The sequence below is a fragment of the Vulpes lagopus genome, chromosome 13 (assembly GCF_018345385.1).
Source record: "Vulpes lagopus strain Blue_001 chromosome 13, ASM1834538v1, whole genome shotgun sequence".
Classification (NCBI taxonomy): domain Eukaryota; kingdom Metazoa; phylum Chordata; class Mammalia; order Carnivora; family Canidae; genus Vulpes; species Vulpes lagopus.
Window position 1 is genome coordinate 48408406 of NC_054836.1, and position 22488 is coordinate 48430893.

The 22488-nt window shown below is 45.1% G+C and overlaps 1 protein-coding gene across 3 annotated transcripts in view; it reads right to left on the reverse strand.

The window, feature by feature from the left end:
- Positions 1-22488, reverse strand: part of ELMO1 (engulfment and cell motility 1) — a 523086-nt gene that overhangs the window by 413487 nt on the left and 87111 nt on the right. For 2 of the 3 annotated variants that reach the window (XM_041727391.1, XM_041727393.1), the window contains exon 2: positions 11889-12027. In XM_041727391.1, the coding sequence (XP_041583325.1) occupies positions 11889-12027 (139 nt within the window). Of the gene's footprint in view, positions 1-11888; positions 12028-12196; positions 12214-22488 lie in introns of those variants that run through there. The other variant, XM_041727394.1, reaches the window with a different exon arrangement.

Consider the following 22488-nt stretch of genomic DNA (forward strand, 5'->3'; position numbering starts at 1 on the left):
GTAATGGATTGGATAGAAATGCTGAGGGAGACAGTAGAGCCTAGGAGGACACAGTTTCAGCTTCAGCAAACTGGGTGTATGTTGGCCTCTATCACTAGGAGGAGGAAACATGAAGATTCTGAAGCAAAACTGCACGGGTTGTGGAGGAAAAGGAGCAATAAAGACAGTTTTGAAGATGCTGAGTTTGTGGAGCAAGGGACATATAGATGGGTAAGGAAAATGAGCTAATAGGTAGTTGTTTATATGGGTCAGGAGGTCAAGAAAGAAATAAGCCAGAAATGACCAGCATCCTATGGTGATGAGGCTGAAAAATTCAAACAGATCACCATAAACTTGTCCCAAGAGTAATGACCCATCCACAATCATTTTGAGTTTTTTGTTGTTTGTTTGTTTGTTTGTCTGTTTTAGAGGTGGGGGGAGCAAGAGAGAGAGAGAACCTCAAGTAGGTTCCATGTCAGTGTGGGGGCCGAAAGCGGGGCTCGATCTCATGACTCTAAGATCATAAGCTAAGCAAAACTAAGAGTCAGATGCTTAATGGACTGAGCTACCCAGGCACCCCCACAATCATTTTGAAAATGGATATATCTCATCTCAAAGCCATTTGGTTGTCTTTTGGCTATCGATGGCTTTGAATGAAGGACAAAAATAAATCTTCATAAAGTCAGCTAACAAAATGTAAGAATACATTTAGAATGCATGGTGGGAGCAAGGACTCACCATGGCCACCTCCCCCCCTTTGCAGAAAGACCTCCCTGCTGAAATCCACGGAGAAAGGGAACTAAAATCTGCAGTTCATTTTCAGAAGGAAAAGCGGAATGCTAGAGTTCATTCTGCTCAATTAAACTGAGCTCTTGGTTGAGAGGAGAAATATGTTTGCTGTCTTTCTCCTCCAAAGCATGTCAAACTCTGTTTTATGAGGTTAGATATACTCCATCACACAGGGAAAGAGAGCTAAAGCCAGAAAGGGAAGTAGCCCGGTCACTTCTTTTAAAGGAAGTTTAAGAAATAACTGCTATAACACCAAATCCAACAGGTGCAAAAATCAGATGAGGAAGGACTATTCCTGTCACAGTGTCATTTTACCTTATCATGACACCACAAAAAGCACTAGTGTAGCATCACATGGGCTTTGTTGCGTCTTTGTTGCATGGAACAAAAGGAGATCTTACCGGTGCTACATTTGTACCCTCTGAAAGCAAGGAGACGAGAAGAATTAGTAGTTCCTGATGAAGGTATAAGGCACTTGCTGAGGGTTACCGTGGGAAGCAGAGGGGTCACCAGCACAGACAGTTAGATGTAAAGGGTCTCACAACGGTGATTTCCGAATCTGGGTCCCAGGGCATTAGCAGTGCCATGGAGCTGGATAAACATGGGAAATCTCTAGGCCCCTAACTGTACCTACAAGTAATCCACTGTCTGTTCAGTATGTTTCATACACAATTCCAAGAAAGAACCAAGCTTGGGAACCACTGATTTAAGCCCCTCGAAAGAGAGAAATTTGCCTATTGCCCAGGGGATATTTGGCAACACCTAGATGCATTTTTGGTTGCTACGAGTGGGTGAGAGAATACCACTGGTACCTAGTGGGAAGGCCAAGATACTGCTTAACTCCGACAATGCACAGGACGGCCCTCACAACTAAGAATAATCCAGTCCAAAACATCAGTGGTGCTGAGGCTGAGAAATTCTGATATAATCCAACCACTGGGGAAAGAACAGTCCAGGAAAATCACGTGACTTTTAATTTTTGCCATGCAAGATTGGAACCTCCCATTCCAGAAATTCAGTCTCATTTTCCTGATTCTATGGGATTTTTAAATTGTTTATTGTGGTAAACTACACATAACATAAAATCTCCATTCTTAACCGTTTTTAAATGTACGATCCAGTGGTATTCAGTACATTCCTATTGTGCATTCTGTGTGCTATGAGATCTTAAAGTTTCGAATTCAAAACTTTCTCTTTAGAGCTCAGCTGTCATTTTAGTTCGCCAGGCTATCAATATTTAAATGCCACAGGAATTATGGGTTTTCAGGCTACAGAATTGGCTTAATGCACTGAAGGGGACATTTGTATTATTGGTTCCAATTTTGCCTGGAACACAAAAAGCTTGTTCTCTTCTATGTACCACTCTCAAAAATTCATAATTGGCTCCTAACGGTTACCATTAGTAAGCAGAGCTTTGAGTGATTATCTCACTGAATCCCCACAATGCCAGGAAGGATGTATGAATATTGCCAATTCTTCCTTACAAAGCAGGACACTTGTCCCCAGTCACACAGCTCTTAAGTGACAGCCCAGATTTTGAGTCCCTATCAGTCTACCCACAGTCCATGCTTGTAAGCACCAAGCCAAACTGCCAGCCTCAAAAGGATGTCTCTTTTCAGGTGGGCTCCTTCTGCAGTAAGCCAGGCCACTTGCCACATTTTCCTTAATTTTTAAAAAAATACCACCTTTGCTCTCAGAACACAATGGGTCCCCGGAAATCCCATCATAAGTGGATGGAGCAAGCCAAGTGGCAATCATGTATGTATCTGCTCAGATCAGGCTGGTGTTAATGGGGGGGGGGGGGTTGGCATTGGGGTGGGAGCAAAAGAGATGAAGACCTGGAAAAAGAACCACCAGATAAGTGAAAGATGTCAGACAAAGAAAGACAAATACTACAAAATATCGCTTATGTGTGGAATTTTTTTAAAAAAAATCAAACCTATAGAAACAGAATAGAAAAGTGGCTGGGCAGGAGCGGGGGGTATTGGAAATAGGGAGACGTTGGTAAAGGGATACAAACCATCACCTGTAAGATGAATAAGGCCTAATGTAAAACGTGGTGATTATAGTTGATAACACTGTATTGTATAATTGAAATTTGCTAAGAGAGTAGAACTTGAATGTTCTCACACAAACACGCAAAAGATAAATATGTGAAATGATGGATGTGTTAATTAACTCGGTGGGGGAGAATCCTTTCACAGTATATTTGTACATCAAATCACCGTGATGTACACTCTAAATATCTTATAATTATATATGTTGATTATACCTCGAGAAAGCTGAAATGAAATTTTTAAAAAACGAGCTACCAAACAGATTTATGGTTTAGTAGAAATTGCCTCGGTTTTAGTGTCATGCAGTGCTGGATTCAAATCAGTAGCTTCCTAGCTGTGTGACCTGAGGCAGATTAATGAACTTGTGAACAATTACAAAATAGGGAGTCTACAGTCTGCCTTGTTGGGCTGTAGTAAGGACATGAAATACTCCATCAAGGCATTTAACATACTGCCTGGCACATCGTATGTGCTGATCTCATGATCCATGCATGCTAGCATCACTACTGCTACCATCATTCTTATGTACAGAATGAGCAAAAGGTCCAACATCAAGCACAAAAATTTAAATGTGCTTTCTGCAATTAATGAGCTTTCAAAAGGTCTTGGGTAAATAAAATTTATACATATTAGATTTTATCTTAAATATACTATATAAATAGGATAGCTGAGGGAAAAATGCAAGCAGTCATTCTGTACATGCTTGCCTAAAAACACATCATCTATGTTTCCTTTAGGGAAATAAAATCCCCAACCATATAGGGGTAAGGGGTGCTACTACAATTTTTCTGCTTGAAGATTGAAGACTATCAATGTTTTACTCTCATCCATCCTGTTCATACTTCAAACCTAAAGTAGTTGCACATAGAAAGAAAAGTCAATGTAAGGGATCATAACACACAAATGTATGTAAAGCCCAGACTGACCACCAGAAGCATGTAATCTACTCCAAAAGTCACGGGTATGTTAAAAAAAAAATGTAAGTAACACTCCGCGCAGACTGAACTAACTGAATAAAAGCTACCGGCAAAGGAGAAATTAGAAGGATGGAGAAACAACTGCATGACAACACCTACACAAAGGTTCGAGTATGATGGAGGCTCTGGGCAGTGCTTAGCAAAGCCAGATGTATAGGAATGAAGAGCTGAAACTGCAAGAGATGAACAAGTACATAAATGTGCAGGGACACACTTTTTTTTTTTTTTTTTTTTTTTGCAGGGACACACTTTTAAAGGGGCAGCTTCTATAGGCAAGATGGTACCTGAAAATCGCACACAGTACCTGTAGATGCCTTGAACCCTGGATAACATGAAGGGAAATCATAGGGACATGAAGGAGGGACAGGAAGTCAAGTTAAAAAATCTGACCCAAGTTTCAGGATTATTCAAGAATTGTGTCTATGACTTATTTATTTTTCAATTGTGGTATACTCTCTTCAAACAAAATCTTTCCCAAAAGCATCACAAAATGACACAGGTCAATACAAGCTGTGCTGTTACAGACCTGAACGTGGAGAACCCGGAAGCACATTGCATACCCCTCACCCCAAAAGCATTTGAGAAGGATTCAGCTAAAAAGCTGAAAATCATGCATCTCTCCCCATCGTCCTTCCTGGACCTGAACCTGAGGCATAACAGGTGTTATGTCTTCCCAGGTGTTTGGTGTACAGATAAGAGAGATGATCCAGGCCCCTTGCCCGCCCAGATGGCCTATGATAACTTTTTTTTCTGAGTAGAATTGGGCTCTATGTCCTTGTATGGAAAGGATGGAGTTTGTACTTGGAGCCATAAGCAACACATCTTATCCATCCCTCTTCTACATGAAATAACTTCCAAAGGTTGGTTAACACCTATGAGACTGTCTTTCTGTAGATTTCCATCTGGGCAGTTTCACCAACCACCTGCTTGTGTTCTGTAGGTACATGGAGGTTTAGAGAGAGAAATAATGTATCCAACAGAGAAGAACTGGTGACCTGCTAGCAGTGCACCTGATGAGCAGTTATTACTTAGATAGAAGTTACACTTCAAGCCAAGAGAGAACATAGAACCTAGACAAAGAGTATCAGGAGTGGGCACATGGACCAGAAGGCTAAGCACTGAGGCTGGGACAGATTTTTAAAAAAAAGGAGAAAGGCATGGCATCATGAAGGAAACAACGCCTAATCAGACAAGGGGGGAGAATCTCAGAACCGCAGCTTAATGAAGGGAAGGACGGGGTTTCAAGTAGATAAGAATGAGTAAGTAGCTCTGCAGAGTATAACCAAGAGAGCGAGGCCAACCAAGGCAGGGTGAAGACCACTTGATTTAGCAAAGCAGAGGGCACTGCTGCCCTCAGAGGGCAGCTCCAGGGAGAGGAAAGTAGATACTGATGCAACAAATATACTGACAACATGTAAATCAACTTGGAATTGAAAAGGGCACCTGGGTGGCTCAGTGGTTGAGCGTCTGCCTTTGGCTCTGGGCATGATCCCGGGGTCCTGGGATCGAGTTCCACATCAGGCTTCACGCAGGGAGCCTGCTTCTCCCTCTGCCTATGTCTCTGCCTTTCTGTCTGTGTCTCTCAAGAATAAATAAAGTCTTAAGGGGATCCCTGGGTGGCTCAGCGGTTTAGCGCCTGCCTTTGGCCCAGGGTGCGATCCTGGAGTCCCGGGATCGAGTCCCACGTCGGGCTCCTGGCATGGATGGAGCCTGCTTCTCCCTCCTCCTGTGTCTCTGCCTCTCTCTTTGTCTATCATAAATAAATAAATAAATCTTAAAAAAAAAAAAAAAACTTGGAATGGAAAGACAAAAAAATAAAGCACACACCAGCAAGAGAATTCGTAGGTCAAGAGAAGGGTCTCCCAAGGTAGGAATAGAAAAGCTTATTGGTGAACCGCCAAAGAGACGAAGGTTGGGGCAGACCAAGCACCCTGGGAAAGAAGCAGGACCACCCTTCCCTCCTCTGCCAGCAGTGGGGGAGCAGAGGAGGAGAGGGGACAAAGGCATCACGGCTACTGCCAGGAATGCTGGTGAGGGGGCAAGGGCTGGAAGAAGGGATCACAGAGAAGTGCTAGGGAGCCCGTAAATGTTCCATAGCGCAAACTGGCTGCATGTGCAGTTAGAGCTCTCCCCTAGAATATAAAAAATAGTGAAAGGGAATAAAGGGGAAAGGAGAAAAAATGAGTCGGAAATATCAGAAAGGGAGACAGAACATGAGAGACTCCTAACTCTGGGAAACAACCTAGGGGTGGTAGAAAGGGAGGTGGGCAGGGGATGGGGGTGACTAGGTGACAGGCACTGAGGGGGGCACTTGATGGGATGAGCACTGGGTGTTATGCTATATGTTGGCAAATTGAACACCAATAAAAAATAAATTTATATATAAAAAAATAGAGTTCTCCCCTATTGCTAGATGGTGCCTCCCACCCTAACTCTTCGGTTGTCCTTCCTAAACATTAAGAAGATTAGGTGGAGGGCAGCCCGGTGGCTCAGCGGTTTAGCGCCGCCTTCAGCCCAGGGTGTGATCCTGGAGAACCGGGATCAAGTCCCACATCGGGCTCCCTGCATGGAGCCTGCTTCTCCCTCTGCCTCCCTTTCTCTCTGTGTGTGTCTCTCATGAATAAATAAATAAAATCTTAAAAAAAAAAAAAAAAAAGGAACATTAGGTGGAGAAAGGAGAATGCAAGGGAACTGTCCATGGTGAAGAGCAGGTAAAAAGGAAAACCAGTGCATCTCATTTTCTTCGCTTTTTTTTTTTTTAAGATTTTATTTATTTATTAGAAAGAGAGCAAGAGAGGGAGAGAAGATGAGTGAGGTGGGGGGGCAGAGAGGGAGAGGCAGGCTCCTCCCTAGGCAGGGACCCCTCCCTGAGTGGACGCTCCCCGACTGAGCCACCCGGGGGGCCGCATCTCATGCAGTTGTGCTCACACTCGCAGCAATCAGGGCAACCAGGCGGCCTTCATGGAGCTGTCGCTCTGAGCCAGGCAACGTCCTTCATTGTTTTCACGCATCTCCCCTCATCTTCACAACAATTGTGAAAGTGGAAACCGATGATGTCAGCTTTACAAAGCCAAGGTACTGAGGCTGGAGGAGTGGGGCTCAGGTGTGAGCGCCCCAGGCCGAGGCCCCGCTACCCCTGGGCCGACCCCCAGCAGGGAGGGCTCCAGGTTCTGGGCAGAGGAGTGAGGCTGCTCAGCCGCAGGAGGGAAGCACGGGTGGGCAGCAGCCCCTCGGGCTCCGTGTGCCCCCCACGGCTGCCCCAAGCGCCTCTCGGAGGGTGAGCACTCAGCCACCCACCGCACAGGCCACAGCAGAAGCACGAGCGAGCGGCTACACCAGCTCACGTTCCCACCCACAGGGCAAGAGCCTTCCCCGTCCACATCGTCCCAGCACTGGCTCTTTCCCATCTTGTTAATTTTCCCCATTCTCCCTGGTGTGAGGTGGTATCTCATTGTGGTTCCGATTGGTATTTGCCTGATGGCAAGGGATGCAGAGCACTGGATGAAGAAGCTGTGGCCTCTGTATACAGTGGAATGTTCCTCAGCCATTAGAAACGACCAATACCCACCATCTGCTTCGACGTGGATGGAACTGGGGGTATTATGCTGAGGGAAGGAAGTCAATTGGAGAAGGACCAACATTACATGGTCTCATTCATTTGGGGAATATAAAATATAGTGAAAGAGATTAAAGGGGAAAGGAGAGAACATGAGTGGGAAATATCAGAGAGGGTGAGAGAACGTCTGTCACGTTCCCTAACTCTGGGAAACAAACAAGGGGTGGTGGAAAGGGAGGTGGGCGGGGGTTTAGGGTGACTGGGTGACGGGCACTGAAGGGGCACTTGACGGGATGAGCACTGGGTGTTAGGCTAGATGTTGGCAAATTGAACTCCAATTAAAAAATATACAAAAAAAGAGCAAAGAAGCCGCGAGTGAGAGCCAACACCTGCTGACAGTCACCAGGTTGGTACCACAGGCTCCACCTGTAAAAAAGCCCTTAGCGGCTCCTCCTGGCAGAGTGCAAACACAGAAATGGCTCCTCACAGTTTAGAAAGAAGACAAAGCAGTCTTCTCCGTGCAGACATCCCCCTGAACCACAGGGGCATTGTTAGAGCAAGGCTGGGCAGACATGATCCCCCTGGTCAGGAAGCTTCCTCTTCCAGTTAGTCATAATTAACCCTTGACCCACTGATCAAGGACGGATGGTTCTCTGGGCACTAGAGAAGCAGCACTCCAAGGTGAAACCATCTACAGACTCATGCATGACTCTTTCTCATGAGCTCCTGGACCATGAGGTGTGGGAGCCCCCGCATCAAACTCACTTAGTGCTCATCACACAGTGGACGAGGGGCCCGATCCCTGGCCAAAGGCATCCATGTCTCTGCAGCTGGGCTGGGACTATGCATTTTTCGTCAGCTCCCTAGGTGATTCTTGGGCACACTCCAGGTTGAGTCAGACCACTGGTTTCAGTTAACAGAGAGTGACAACACAAGTGGAAGGATACTCAAGGTTTTAGAAGACCATAAGACAGCAATGCCCAGCCCAACTTCCAGAAATAACCTTTTAGTGGCATAGTAGCCACTCAGGCTAAAAAGGAGCAAAGAGCCTTCTGAACAAAGTAACACGCCCTAGGAGAGAGGCAGAGGCAGGGTTTGTGACCCTCACTGAAGAAGGCAGAAATTAGAAGAAAACCCAAGTCACGATCATTCCTCAAGTCTTCACTGCATGTGCAAATACACCTCCAATCCTTGTGCCAACGTCAGACTCAAGAAACAACACCTGACACCATCAAGATAAAAAAACACCTGACACCAGGACTGCCATTAGTTTCTTGCTCCAACTTCAGCACCCGTGGGGTGACCAAGACCAGGGATTCTAACTCTTTGGGTAGGTCTCCATAACGCGATGCCCACAATTTAGCCAACTGTTTAAAAATTCAGTCTGGAGTATAAATAAGGCCTGGCTTTGTGTCCTGCTTCGTTAACTGGCAAATCCCTTCCACGAACCTCAATATCTGCGTTTGTAGAACCAAGAATAACACAAGGAAACATCATGTGCCTTCTGATACAATGTCCCAAGAAGGACACGACGACATGTCTCTGGCATTTCACCCCAAAATGCAAAACCTGGGGGAAAGACATCACAGAAACTCAAACAGAAGGGCATTCCACAAAGCTGTCCTGTGCTCCACAAAATCGTCAAGGTCACAAAAGATAAAGTCTAAGGAAACTACCAGATCAATGGAGACCCAAAGGGACAGGACAATAAATGTAGTAATACATGGTCCTGGAGGGATTTCAGACTGTAGGGAGAAACACCTATAAAGGACCTTATTGGGACAACTGACAAATCTTGACTATGGCCTATGGACTTTGAATTAGATGATAGTTTTGAACTAATGTTCAATTTCCTGGCTTTTATAAAGAGACTATGGTTATGTAAGAGAATGAGTCTGTTCTTAGGAAAGATGCACTGAGTATTTAGGTATAAAGGGGGGCGATGCCCCTAAATCACCCTCGGATGGCTCAGAAAAAGGATATATATTAAAAGGAGAGAAAAACGGAGGAAGCCTGTGAAGCAAAATATTAATAATTAAAGAATCTGGATAAAAGGTAGCCAGAAGTTCTTTGTACTATTCTCACCATTTCTCTGTTTGAAACTGTCCTGAAATTAAAGTTACTCCTCAAAACCATCAGGCCATGAAATAACAAGAAAAGACTGAGAAACCAGCAAAGGCTGAAGGAGACCGAGGAACCATGACGACTATGTTACAATACAGTTGGCGTTCCTGGATTAGATCCTGGAGCAGAAAAAGGACATTAGTGGAAAAACTGCTGACATCCAAGTAAAGTTTGAAGTTTAGTAACCAGTCATGTGTCATGGTTAATTTCTTAGTTTTAAGAAATGTACCGGATTATATTCAGATGTTAACGTTAGGGAAAACTGAGGGAAGGGTATATGGAAACTCTCCATATGATCTTCGCAATCTTTTCTGTAAATCCAACACTGTTCCAAAATAAAAGAGATGATTTCTAAAAAGTATCAAGGCGCACAGCAAAGGCCATCGCCCAAGGCAAGAACAGGACACTGACTTCACAAACCTCTAAGAATGTGTATCAGGGGCTGCGGTCTTACAGCAGAGGTTCCCAAACACCTGGGGCCACGGAAGAATGAAAAGGAAATAATTCCCTAAACCACTGACCTAGAATCTCTTGGCACAGGGTCCCCAAGAACACTTAAGTAAGTGCCCCAGGTGATCCGGATGAGACTCAGACTTGGGCACCAGGTATCCAGCTCAGCACTTCTCAAACTTAACTACCCACAGGAATCCCCTGGGGACCTAGCTAAAACGCAGATTCTAGGTCAGGAGGTCTTGTGGGGGCGGGGAGGTTCTGAGACTCTGCATTTCCAGTGGGCCCCCGGGGGGAAGCCCAGACCAACTGTCCCCAGCCACAGAAGGCAAAGCCACAAGACCGAGGGGCCCAAGCCCACGACACTGGAGCATCACGCCAGCCCAGGACCACCACGTGGATGTGAGAGGACAGCTTCTCTTTGAAGCTGTTCGTTCTCTCGGTTGTAGCCGAACCTAATCTAACTATATTTAGTCCACACCAAGTAGTTCCAGGCATATTTTAAAATTCAACTCCTATCCTCTTCTTGAACAGCACACGAAAAAAGACATCTGGTACCTGACACAAAGGTAGAGAAGACGACCGGGTGGGCTTCTCTATCTGCACGGGTTGCTTCTAGAGCCTGGCAAAAACTACCCCACAGAGCAGTTAAAATGACAATGATGAGCTGGACTGATGACACCTTTTCTGACAACAATCCTAAAATGTTACCCTTTCTTACATTCACTCTCAAGCTCAACTAATTCTGATTTGACCTTTATCATTTATCTTAATGAGTCTTTTGCATCCGCACAATGCCATACAACTCTTGCAATATTCTTCAACCAGATAATAAAATCTGACCAGGGGCAAAAAAAAAAAAAAAAGTGTAGATCATAATCATAAAATAGTATTGAGAGCATAAGTACAAAGTGGAGTTTCCATGGTACCCTAATTTTGAAAATGTCAAAAACCATCTAGATGTCTACATTAGTTGCCTTATGAAACCTTAAGCGTACCCTAATTTTGAAAATGTCAAAGGCCATCTAGATGTCTACATTAGTTGCCTTATGAAACCCTAAGTGTACATTAAGTCTCAGCCTTGTTTCCCCCTTAAATCATTTGCTCTGCAATGACATAAGCAACTTTCCTGAGATAACCTGTAATCAAATCCAACCAAAGCTATACCGAAAGACTGTCCAGATCCAAGGTAAAGGATGCCTTTAAAGGTCAGGGCAAAAAATAAATAAATAAAATAATAATAATAATAATAATAATAATAATAATAATAATAATAATAAAAAGGTCAGGCCATGTAAAAAAAATCTTCTGGATATTTTTTCATTCAGTAAATATTCATTGAGTATTTATTACATGCCAGACAAGACACTAGACAGGCAGCGCATTTTACACTAATCATAAAATTATAATTGGTATAATTGGCTGGGATGCAAGAGTGCGTCCTTCTATACGGAAATAATGATGTCATTATTAAGCTGTTAATATAATGCACTTGTTGGCTTCTGCAAAAATCGAAGGGGAAAGTGAGTCAGAAAATTAAGTTTTGTGTTGCCTGTAGTAAGACAATCTGCACATATTCATGAGCCCCTGCCAGGCAGGGCTGGGACAGCCTCCGCTGTGTCCACCGCGCAGAGCCCAGCCCACTGGGCCCTCCCGCCTCTCACAGCCCCAGACACAAGCCCTGTATTGACACGGTCCAAGGGGATGTTGAACGAGCATAAAACCCCCATCCATCGCCACTGCATGTGGTACAGAAATCACACTACACTGCAACTATTATTGCACAGATTTTTCAACACAGACAGAGAGAGCAAACGGGGTGGGGAGGGTGGGGGAAGAGCTATCCTAAAGTCTGGGAAAATTCCCAAGCAGAAAAAAAGCCTGAAAATAACCTGCCCGAAAGACAAAAAAAACAAAAAAGCAAAGAACCAAAAACTGGCCGCGGGCATCACTGACCTGATCGATTTCCATGAGTTTGGGGTAGGCCCCCGGCCATTCGATGGCCACCTTGACGATGTCCGCGGGGGGCGGCATCCTGACCCCGGCGAGTCCGAGGCTGGCAGCACCCGGATCCGACGGCCGCACGTGTCTACACCTGGCGAGGAACGACAGACAAAAGGAAGAGAAGTTGCTCGGGGCCGATGCAGGGCGAATTCTGCTTCATCACTTCCTGTTTTCACTGGTGGTTGAGGTCTGAGGAACGGCTCCGGGTGCAGGAGGCACACGGGGCACCGCCGCCCCGCCCCGCCCCGCGGTCCACGCGCCCTGGTCCCGGCCCCGGCCCCGGCCCGGCCCCCCCCAGGCCCAGGCCCAGGCCCCAGCGCGGGCGCGACCCCGGGCACGGCTCCGGCTCCGGCTTCAGCTCCCGCTCCCGGCTCCTCCCGGGCTCCTCGCGCTCAACAGTCTCCGGAAGAGCAGATTGCCCAGGAAGTCAGGGCAGGAAGCCGCGTTTCTTTCAAGTGTTTTCTGTGTCACACATGGAGCCCCGCACTGATGCAACCAGGATGCAACCAGGATGTTGTGAGCGAGGAGACCTGCCCCGGGGTTTGCACACCTGCACACACGCGCTCGGTGCCGCGTGCCCGAGGCCGGTATTCTGTGTCACCAATGGAGCCCCGCACTGATGCAACCAGGATGCAACCAGGATGTTGTGAGCGAGGAGACCTGCCCCGGGTTTTGCACACCTGCACACACGCGCTCGGTGCCGCGTGCCCGAGGCCGGTATTCTGTGTCACCAATGGAGCTCCGCACTGATGCAACCAGGATGCAACCAAGATATCTTGAGCAAGGAAACCCACCCAGAGGTTTGCACACCTGCACACGCGCACTCAGTGCCGTGTGCCCGAGGCCGGTATTCTGTGTCACCAATGGAGCTCCGCACTGATGCAACCAGGATGCAACCAAGATATCTTGAGCAAGGAGACCCACCCAGAGGTTTGCACACCTGCACACGCGCACTCAGTGCCGCGTGCCTGAGGCCGGTATTCTGTGTCACCAATGGAGCTCCACACTGATGCAACCAGGATGCAACCAGGTGTCATGAGCAAGGAGACCTGCCCCAGGGTTTGCACACCTGCATACGTGCACTCAGTGCCGCGTGCCCAAGGCCGGTTTTCTGTGTCACCAATGGAGCCCCGCACTGATGCAACCAGGATGTCGTGAGCGAGGAGACCTGCCCCGGGGTTTGCACACCTGCACACGCGCGCTCGGTGCTGCGTGCCCGAAGCCGGTATTCTGTGTCACCAACAGAGCTCTGCACTGATGCAACCAGGATGCAACCAGGATGTCGTGAGCAAGGAGACCTACCCCGGGGTTTGCACACATGCACACGTGTGCTCAGTGCCACATGCCCGAGGACAGTATTCTGTGTCACAAATAGAGCTCCGCACTGATGCAACCAGGATGCAACCAGGATGTCGTTCGTGAACAAGGAGACCTGCCCTGCGGTTTGCACACCTGCACATGCGCGCTCAGTGCCGCATGCCCGAGGCTGGTTTGTGCGCTGCGCCGTCGGGGCACAGGCAAACCCCGAGGCAGAGAGAGCGGCCTTCCCATCCGGACCTTGAATTCTCCCCGGAATGAACAGTGTGGCTTTCTCGAAGGAAGATGATCCCCAGCAGCCTCTCCCAGATTAGCCCGGTTCTCTAGGATGGTTGTTTTAACTTAGTATTTTCCGATGGGTGAGATATTCATATGATGCGAAACATAAATGTGTGTGTGTGTGTGTGTGTGTGTGTGTGAGAGAGAGAGAGAGAGAGAGAGAAAGAGAGAGAGAAAATACAGTGTAGCATCTCCCTCCTCTTACAGTTGCACATCCCCCCCATAGCCACGTTTACCCCTATGTCTCCAGCTACCCAGTTCTTGCGTGCCCCTCCAGAAAGTCTTCGCGTGTACGTAAGGCAGACGAAAAATATATTACATTTCCCCCACCCTTTCTTTATAAAAAAGAGGCAGCATTCCATACCATTTTTTTTTTCACGTTGCCTATCTTCTAAATCTTTGGATATTAGTGCAAATAAAGCAGCCCGGCTCCTTTTACAGCTGCATAGTAATTCTCTATATGGAAGTCTCCTATAGGAAGAGTTAGTTCTCTATCATCTGGGTGCTCGAGTGATTTCTTACTCGTAGCTATTACAAATGAGGCTGTGGTGCGTGGCCTTACGCATGCATCATTTTACGCATGTGCAAGTACCTCCTTACAACAGCTCCACAGAAGTGAAATTGGTAGGTCAGAAAACATATGTACTTTCATTTTATTTTATATTTTTTTAAAGACTTATTTATTTGAGGGGAGGGCACAGGGAGAGAGAGAATCTTAAGCAGACTCTCTGCTGAGTGCAGAGCCCAACTCCTGGCTCCATGTCACCACCCATGAGATCATGACCTGAGCCGAAACCAAGAATCTACTGCTTAACTGAGTCACCCAGGCGTCCCAAGCATATGCAGTTTTACATTTTGATAGCCATTTCCAGATATCCCTCCATAGGCATTGCACCAATCTGTACTCTCCCCTCACAACCCCCAGCAACGGATGAGGCTGCCTATTTACACACAGCCTCACCAACAGACTGAACATTTGCACATCTGACTCACTGAAAAAAATATACCACATGTACTTTTAATGTGTATTTCTCTTACTGTGAGTGCGGTTGAACATAAAAAGGCAAAGTCCCATGTCCACTTTTCAGTGAACTGTCCAAATCTTTGGTCCCTTTTCTATTGGGTTCTTGGTCCTTTCTTCTTAGAAATGGATCTGTGTATGAAGACTCTGATCAAACATGTGCATTTGGCTCTTTATCAGACCAGAGTAGGCCTTGTCAGTTATCACCGCCATCTCAGTGGCAGCTGAACATCACTGAGATGATGGAGACAACGGACAATAATGGCCACCTGGACAACACCGACAGTTACGGACATAACTAACTTCGCCAAGCTGACAAGTGTAAGAAATGAACCAAAACAAAACTGCTGCTCCTTTGGCCAAGAATGATGAGGGAAGCCTGCTGTGAAGCCAATCGGTGCTAACCAGCGAGAGCAAATCTACAAAGCCGTGGTTCTTTTCAACAATTACTGAGCCCTACCTATTCTGTGCCAGGCCTGTTCTCAGTGCTGAGGATACAGCAGCAAATCCAGATGTTAGATGGCTCAAGGAGCAAAACGAGAAACAGAGAAGGAGCATCTGAAGCATGTGATCGTATCTGCATTTGAGAGGCAGAAGTGTAATGGTAAATAGAGAAATCAGGGAAAGCTCAGCTCTGCTGAGAAGGCAGCATTTGAGTAAAGGCTGGTGAGAAAAAAAAAAAAAAAAAGGCTGTTGAGAGGTGAGGATGTGAGCCAGGAGGAGATCTGGAGAAATCATGTTGAAGGCAAAGGAAACAGATAGTGCCAAGGCTCTGAGGTAGGAACAGGCCTAGCATATTCGTGAAACAGGCAAGTGGCTGAAACCAAGTAAGGGCAAAAGTAGTTCTGGTAGCAGCTGGGTCATAACTTGAGAGGTTCATTCACCACACACTTGAGTCCCTAGACCCTCTTGGTTTATGAGTCCTAAAGAAGAAAGTTCATGTCTGTGCTCGTCTATTCAGAGTGTAAACTCATACAACTTTCCAGAGGTCCTTTTGGCAAACTACCAAAAATCTTACAGTTTCTCCAAGTTATTTTACTTTTCCAGCATATTCCCTCAAGAAGTAATTATTCACTTAACCTTAAATGACAAATGCTATTTTGGTTATGATTCCCAAAACTTGAAAACAATTGAATATTCTCCAACAGGGATTTGTTAAATAATTATGAAGTCTCATATATGCAAATACAAGTAGACAATCTGTACTGAGGGTTTCTTCTTCATAGTCTGCACCGTCTTTTACTCACTTGAGAATTCTATGAACCATGTATTATGTCTATACCACATCATCTCAATTCAGGATCCAGATCAGTTATACATCTTAGAATAAAAACTAAGAAAACAGGTTCTAACGTGGAAATACACTGTGTAAATATCAGGTAACACTATTCAAATAAAGAACACACCATCTTGAGGGTCAGGAGAATTCAAAATGAAAATCAAAATGCGTTTTGAGCACCCTCTTCCCACCTCTACACAAAATCGTCTAGAATTACACTAAAAGGGGTCATCTAACCCCCCAGGAATCAAAAACCCAGGGTGTTTTACTTCCCCTTCAACTGGTATTTATTTCTCAAAGACTGTTGAGACAAAACCTGTTGGACAGGTGAGAGTACAATGATGTGGCTTTCCCTGAGTCTCCGTGGAGAATAAGAAAGCTGCAGTGTACAAAGGAGCCTTTGAGAAAGCCAAGAGTCTCAGGGGAAACCCCTGGGAATTCACTTGACAAGTCCAATTAGACCTCATCAGCATTGCCCACACTAACAAACAGCACAGACGGGGCTCCCTCGGGGTAGAGTCAGGTGCACAACTGCAGAATGAATAATCCAGTCCACATCGTTAGCCTCTGAAGTCCACATTTTATCCTCTTGAATTTATATTGGCATGAGGAACAGTTAATTCTCGCTCATCAGAGCCACCAGCAGTAAAACTGAGCCTAATGTTGTCGGAATTGCCCAGTAAATATAAGGCTCATAAATTTGTGTAAACAGCCTGATATAATAATTCTTATGCAAACTAAAATTTAAGACCCTCTAAAGGGAAGTCTCTGCAGCTGGCTAGATACTCCTCCAATCATTCTGTCTCGGAAGGTAACTCTTGAGTCCCTGGAGGCAGCTGGGATGGAGAATTCTACAATGTCCCTGCTTGCCTGCTGATTGGTTTCCTTGATTCCAATTTTAACTGGAAGATTCTACAACCTTAATATGCATATCAAATGGCTTGTTGATTGTTGAGTGATTTTAATGAGATAAGAGGAGTCACTTTTTATTTGGGACTTAGTTACTAAGTCTGCCTGTCAGTTAGATGTGACTCCATAACCCTTGAGCAAGTTGAAATTTTATCATTCTGCTGAATGTCTCCTTCTTAGCTGTGGGCCACACATGTTTCCAAGACAACGGAGGGAAACCACTCTTAATTCCATCTAGAGGGACGCCTGGGGAGCTCGGCAGTTAGGCGGTTAATGCGTCTGCCTTCGGCTCCGGGCGTGATCCTGGGGTCCTGGGATCAAGTCCCACACATCGGGCTCCCTGCATGGAGCCTGCTTCTCCCTCTGCCTGTGTCTCTGCCTCTCTCTGTGTCTCTCATGAATAAATAAATATAAATAAAATCTTTTTTAAAAATCCGTCTAGAAATCTGTCTCTATACATTGTTCTTCGCCCAAAATTCTACTTATCTCTGAGTTTGAAGCCATCTCACTGTTACATTTCTACATTTTTTTCCAGTCAATTTGATTAGGTCTTGGATGCATAAAGTTCCCAAATAACCTGATTTTTCCCCTTTAATTTCCCATATAGTTTTTGCTTTCAAAATATAATAGCTATAAATAGCTTTAAACCCTTTTATCATATTTCTAGTCTTTGTTACACCAGCAAACCCCATTAAAAGAGGGGAAAAAAAAAAAACAAGCCTAAGAGGACATTCCTATAGGAGCTGTGTAATGGAAAAACTAACACACTTGCCTGGGTGAACTGTGTGCCCCACGGTTGCACTGAAAGGGCCTGACAGATGGGCCTGTAGAAGCCAAAAGGCAGATCAATGGGGAATAAATACTTAACAGCTGGATAAATGATCTGCCTCAACTCCTCTGTCCCTTCCTTCCTCCGCAGGAAAACTGTCCTCTGCCCCACTGGCCATCATTATCTATTGGTGGCAAATGATTATAATGATTATGCGAATACTGGGGATAGAGAGTTTCAATAACTTCCTCAAAATATTTACATACTCCCGAGGTGATGGAAGCCCCTTCTAACATGATTGTCAGCTACTGTGTCCCCTGAAAATTCATATGTTGAAGACCTAACCCCCAGTACCTAAGAATATGAGTGTACTTCGAGATAGGGCCTTTATAGAGGAACTCAAGTTAAAATGAGGTCATTAGCATGGGCCCTCATCCTATCTGACTGTCCTTATAAGAGGGAATTTGGACACAGACAGGTACACAGGGACAAGCATCCGAGGACACAGTAAGAAGAGGACCATCTACAAGCCAAGGAGACAGGCTTCAGAAGGAACCAACGGTGCCAACATGTTGATCTCAGATTTCCAGCCCCGAGAACTGTGAGACAATGTTTCTGTTGTTGAACCCATCATCCAGGCCACGGTGCTTTGTTATGGCAGCCCTAGCAAACCAATATAACACTGAAGACAGAAAGCATAAAGACGAAGCTGATGATTTCTCACAAAATGCTTAAAATTCCAAAAAGCACCATAAAAATTTAAAAATAAATGATAAAACCATCAAGAAAATATCTGCAACAGCTGTGACTTAATCTAGTCTAAATATCCTTAATAATGATCTCCTATAAATATATTAAAACACTTGCAGAACCTTAAAAAAAGGAAATAAGGTAAACCACGCAAGAGGAATTGTATGATCAATAAATACCCCAAAGATCACTCTTAACAGTAATAAGAAAAATGCAAATCAAAACAGCAAATCAGAGGCACCTGGGTGGCTCAGGGTTGAGGGTGTGCCTTTGGCTCTGGGCGAGATCCCAGGCATCGGGCTCCCCACAGGGAGCCTGCTTCTCCCTCTGCCAGTCTCTGCCTCTCTCTGTGTGTCTCTCATGAATAAATAAGATCTTAAAAAAAAAAAACAGCAAATCATACCTTTGTTGTCTATCATACTGGCAAGAAATAAACGTTTATTGACTGGTGAGCATGTAGGCAAAATGACACTCTCATACATTGATGCAATCAAGAAAAAAAAGCAAAAACCCTTTAAAAATAAATAAAATTAATTTATTTTTAATACACAAAATGTAGGGTAATAAATTTGTCTATTAGAAGAAGATCTGTTCTCATGAAACCACTAAAGCAGCGTTTCTTAACCACAGCGCTACTGACGTTTTGGATCAGAGAATTCTTGCTCATCCTTGGCGCTGCAGGACTTTTAGCAGCATCCTTGGCCTCTACCCAGTATTAGATGCCAGTTACACAATCAAATGATTGCTTAGAAGTTGGAGACAATCAAAATGTCTCCAGACCTTGCCAGATGTCCCTTAAGAGACAAAATCATCCCTAGTTGAAAAGCAGGTCACTAAGGTTACTGATTCTAATCTTGCTTTTCAAAAAACGTATTACATAAACCAACTTTACAAAGTGGACAGTAATAGTCATAAATACATTATTTTAACTGCAAAAAAAGAGGGAGATGAGATGTAGGACAAGATTCACTTGAAGAAATAATAAAAATGTTTTTTTAAGTTGCTAAAAACAGGGCACCTGGGTGGCTCAGTGGTTGAGCATCTGCCTTGGCTCAGGTCATGATCCCAAGGGACCAAGTCCCACATCACGCTGCCCAGAGGGAGCCTGCGTCTCCTTCTGCCTATGTCTCTGCCTGTCTCTTATGAGTAAATAAATAGTATCTTTTTTTTTAAGTTGCTTAAATCAACAGGAAAGAGAATTTATGTAAAAACATGACAACCCTGATACTACTTGAGGACAATTTTGTATCCTTTTACTCTAGCACATCTTCCCTCACACAGAGCTCCAGAGAAGTCTTGTAGCTTTGGTTTTGGTCCATCTCATGAGCTTTCCCACCTCTCCTCTCCAGGTATCAGGTCCTGCCCCACAACCAACAGTGGGCATGTGTGGGGCGGATGACAATACCCATCTCCCTGGCAACAGTGATTGACTAGCCCAAGGGACAGACACATGATCCAAGCAACTCAATTTCTGGGGATTGCTCTATGAGGCCTGGAAGGGAAGAGTTCTCTCTTTCTGGGGGGAGTTATTTGGCAGCCGTCTTCCCTCCACGGGGTGACAAACCGTCTGTGATAGGAAGGAAGGGGGCAAGGAGAGACAAAAACAAGCAGCCAAGAGAGAGAGGAAAAGAGGACAAGAGTCCTCCCCATGCTGAGTTCCGGGCTCCTAACACTTTTTCTTCCATTCTCTTTTTTTTTATTTTCATTTATTTATGATAGAGAGAGAGAGAGAGAGAGAGAGAGGCAGAGACACAGGCAGAGGGAGAAGCAGGCTCCATGCACCGGGAGCCCGATGTGGGACTCGATCCTGGGTCTCCAGGATCGCGCCCTCAGCCAAAGGCAGGCGCCAAACCGCTGCGCCACCCAGGGATCCCCTTTCTTCCATTCTCTGAGCTCTCCTAATACTCTTCTTAGATATATGAGCCCACAAATTCCCTGCTATGCTAAATAAATTTGAGTTAGGTTTCCATCACTTATAATAGAAAAGCTTCAAACTAATACATCAACCCTATCATATCTGTTTATTGCCCCAAGTTATAATCTTGCCAGTCCCTCAGAGAGACAACTGGCACGCAAAACACTGAAGTCACACAATCTAACCTTGGAGCTAAACAGGAATGACATTTTATTCACCAGTTCTAGGACTCAGATACCTGCAATGTCCACATTTCTGATGGAGCCTTCAGTGCCTAGGAGCTACTTTTCCTCTCCTGGCTTGCAACCAGGAGTCATGCAGGCATTTCAGGAATTAGTCCTGGCCTGGCATTTTCCACAATACTACTTCCTTCAGAAATGTAATGTGATACAACCAAAAAAAAAAAAGAAGAAGCAGGAGAAGAAAAGAAAAGGAAAGAAAAAGTTAAATCTCTTGTAAAAACACTGAATGAAATAATAGCTAATTATGGAACCAACAAGTTCACGTACCATATATTTTTCATAACAACCTTATGCAATAGGTACAGTTACTAAACCATTTTACAGACTAGGAAACTAAGATGCACAGACACTGAGTAACTTGTCCAATATCTCATATCCCAATGTGGAGGCCCGCCAGGACTCAATCCACATCTGTCGGATTCCATCGCCCATGTTTTTAATCACTATACCACATTTTTTAAAAGGTTCCTTTACCATAGGACGCTTTGGACTTTTAATGTAATATATGTGTCCTGTGAAATTTTCCTATGCAATACATAATATTTCCCAAATGTGTCTTTCTAGAAAATTCTTTTTTTGTTCTTCCATGGAGCATCTTGTGGCACCGGTTTCACATGGGACACACTTTGGGAAATGATGCTTTGAGACCACTCACCTCCTTTGTTTCTCAGGAAACAAAGAAGTGCTGAATAGTCTTGGCCAGATACACAGTGGAAAGTAGCAGAGAAAACTTTTTCCTTTCGTCCCATGTTGAATTATCATCACCTGCATCTGTGGGATTATCTCCAGGAAAGGAGCCCAATTCTTTTGAGTAACTCTTTCCAATTCACATTGGACAGTAAAAAAAAAAAAATTCAATCAGCTATAACTTTTACTGTGCAAACAGGCAGAAAACAAAGAGCAGAAGAAACAGTATTTGTTATTTGTGAAAGCTTGAATCCCAACATCTCCCTTCCTGCTTTAAAACTCTAGATGGTGACTCAGGACCTATCTCACATGAACTTCCCAGTCTGGCTCCTGCCTGCCTCTGAGCACACCAGTGCCCCCTACCCACCAACTGCACCCCTGTGCCCACCCCCAAATACACTCGCCACAACTCTGTAAGTTATGATGAATACGTTTTTCTTTAAGATCTCTGACAGTCGGGCAGCCCCCGTGGCGCAGCGGTTTAGCTCCACCTGCAGCCTGGAGTGTGACCCTGGAGACAAGGGATCGAGTCCCACGTTGGGTTCCCTGCATGGAGCCTGCTTCTCCCTCTGCCTGTGTCTCTGTGCCTCTCTCTCTCTTTCTCTGTCTCTATGAATAAATAAAATCTTAAAAAAAAAAAAAAAAAGATCTCTGACAGTCCCTTTGCAGTGCCGTGGGTAAAGCTGCATGGAGAAGGCAAGGCCCAGACTGGCCAGGTCAGGATTCGTCTCCAGTTTGCCATGCTCTACTGAGTGGAAGAAAGGCACCGAGACAAGTAGTGGCTTTCTTTCCTCCTCAAACTGCTGGCCATTTCCTGGGCATGGCAAATTCTTGTGCCTCCTGCCTTTGTTCATAATGTTCCCTCTCCCTGCAATGTCTTTCCCTTCCACCCTCGGGTTGGCTTCAAAGAGTCCCACCTAGGCTTCAAAGCCAATCTCATATGCCAGATCCTCTGATTTCCCTGACCCCAGAGCCGCCCAAGCTGAAAAGCAACTGCCTCGTGTGCCTTCTTAGGTGCCTGCGATGCATCTACCAGAGCACCTTTTCATACGTGATGCTATTAGTTTGAGGCCCGCAAGGGTGGGCATCATATATCTTATTCATCTCGGCACCTCCAGTCCTGACCAGATGGTGTGGCGAATAGCAGCTCAGTAAATAGTTTTCAGACAAGTCAATGAATAAATGAATGAATCACTCTTTCCTTAAAAGCAAAGTCAGAGATTTAAAAAAAAAAAAAAAAGTGAAGGATTACTCAAATCAATGATGCATTTTTGAAATCCAGAATTCCTTTCTCAGAAAACCTCCAGGCACTTCTTCAAGCAGCAGCTATTCATCTGTCCCATTGGACGGGAATAGAAATAGAGGCGCCCAGAGGTGAGAGCAG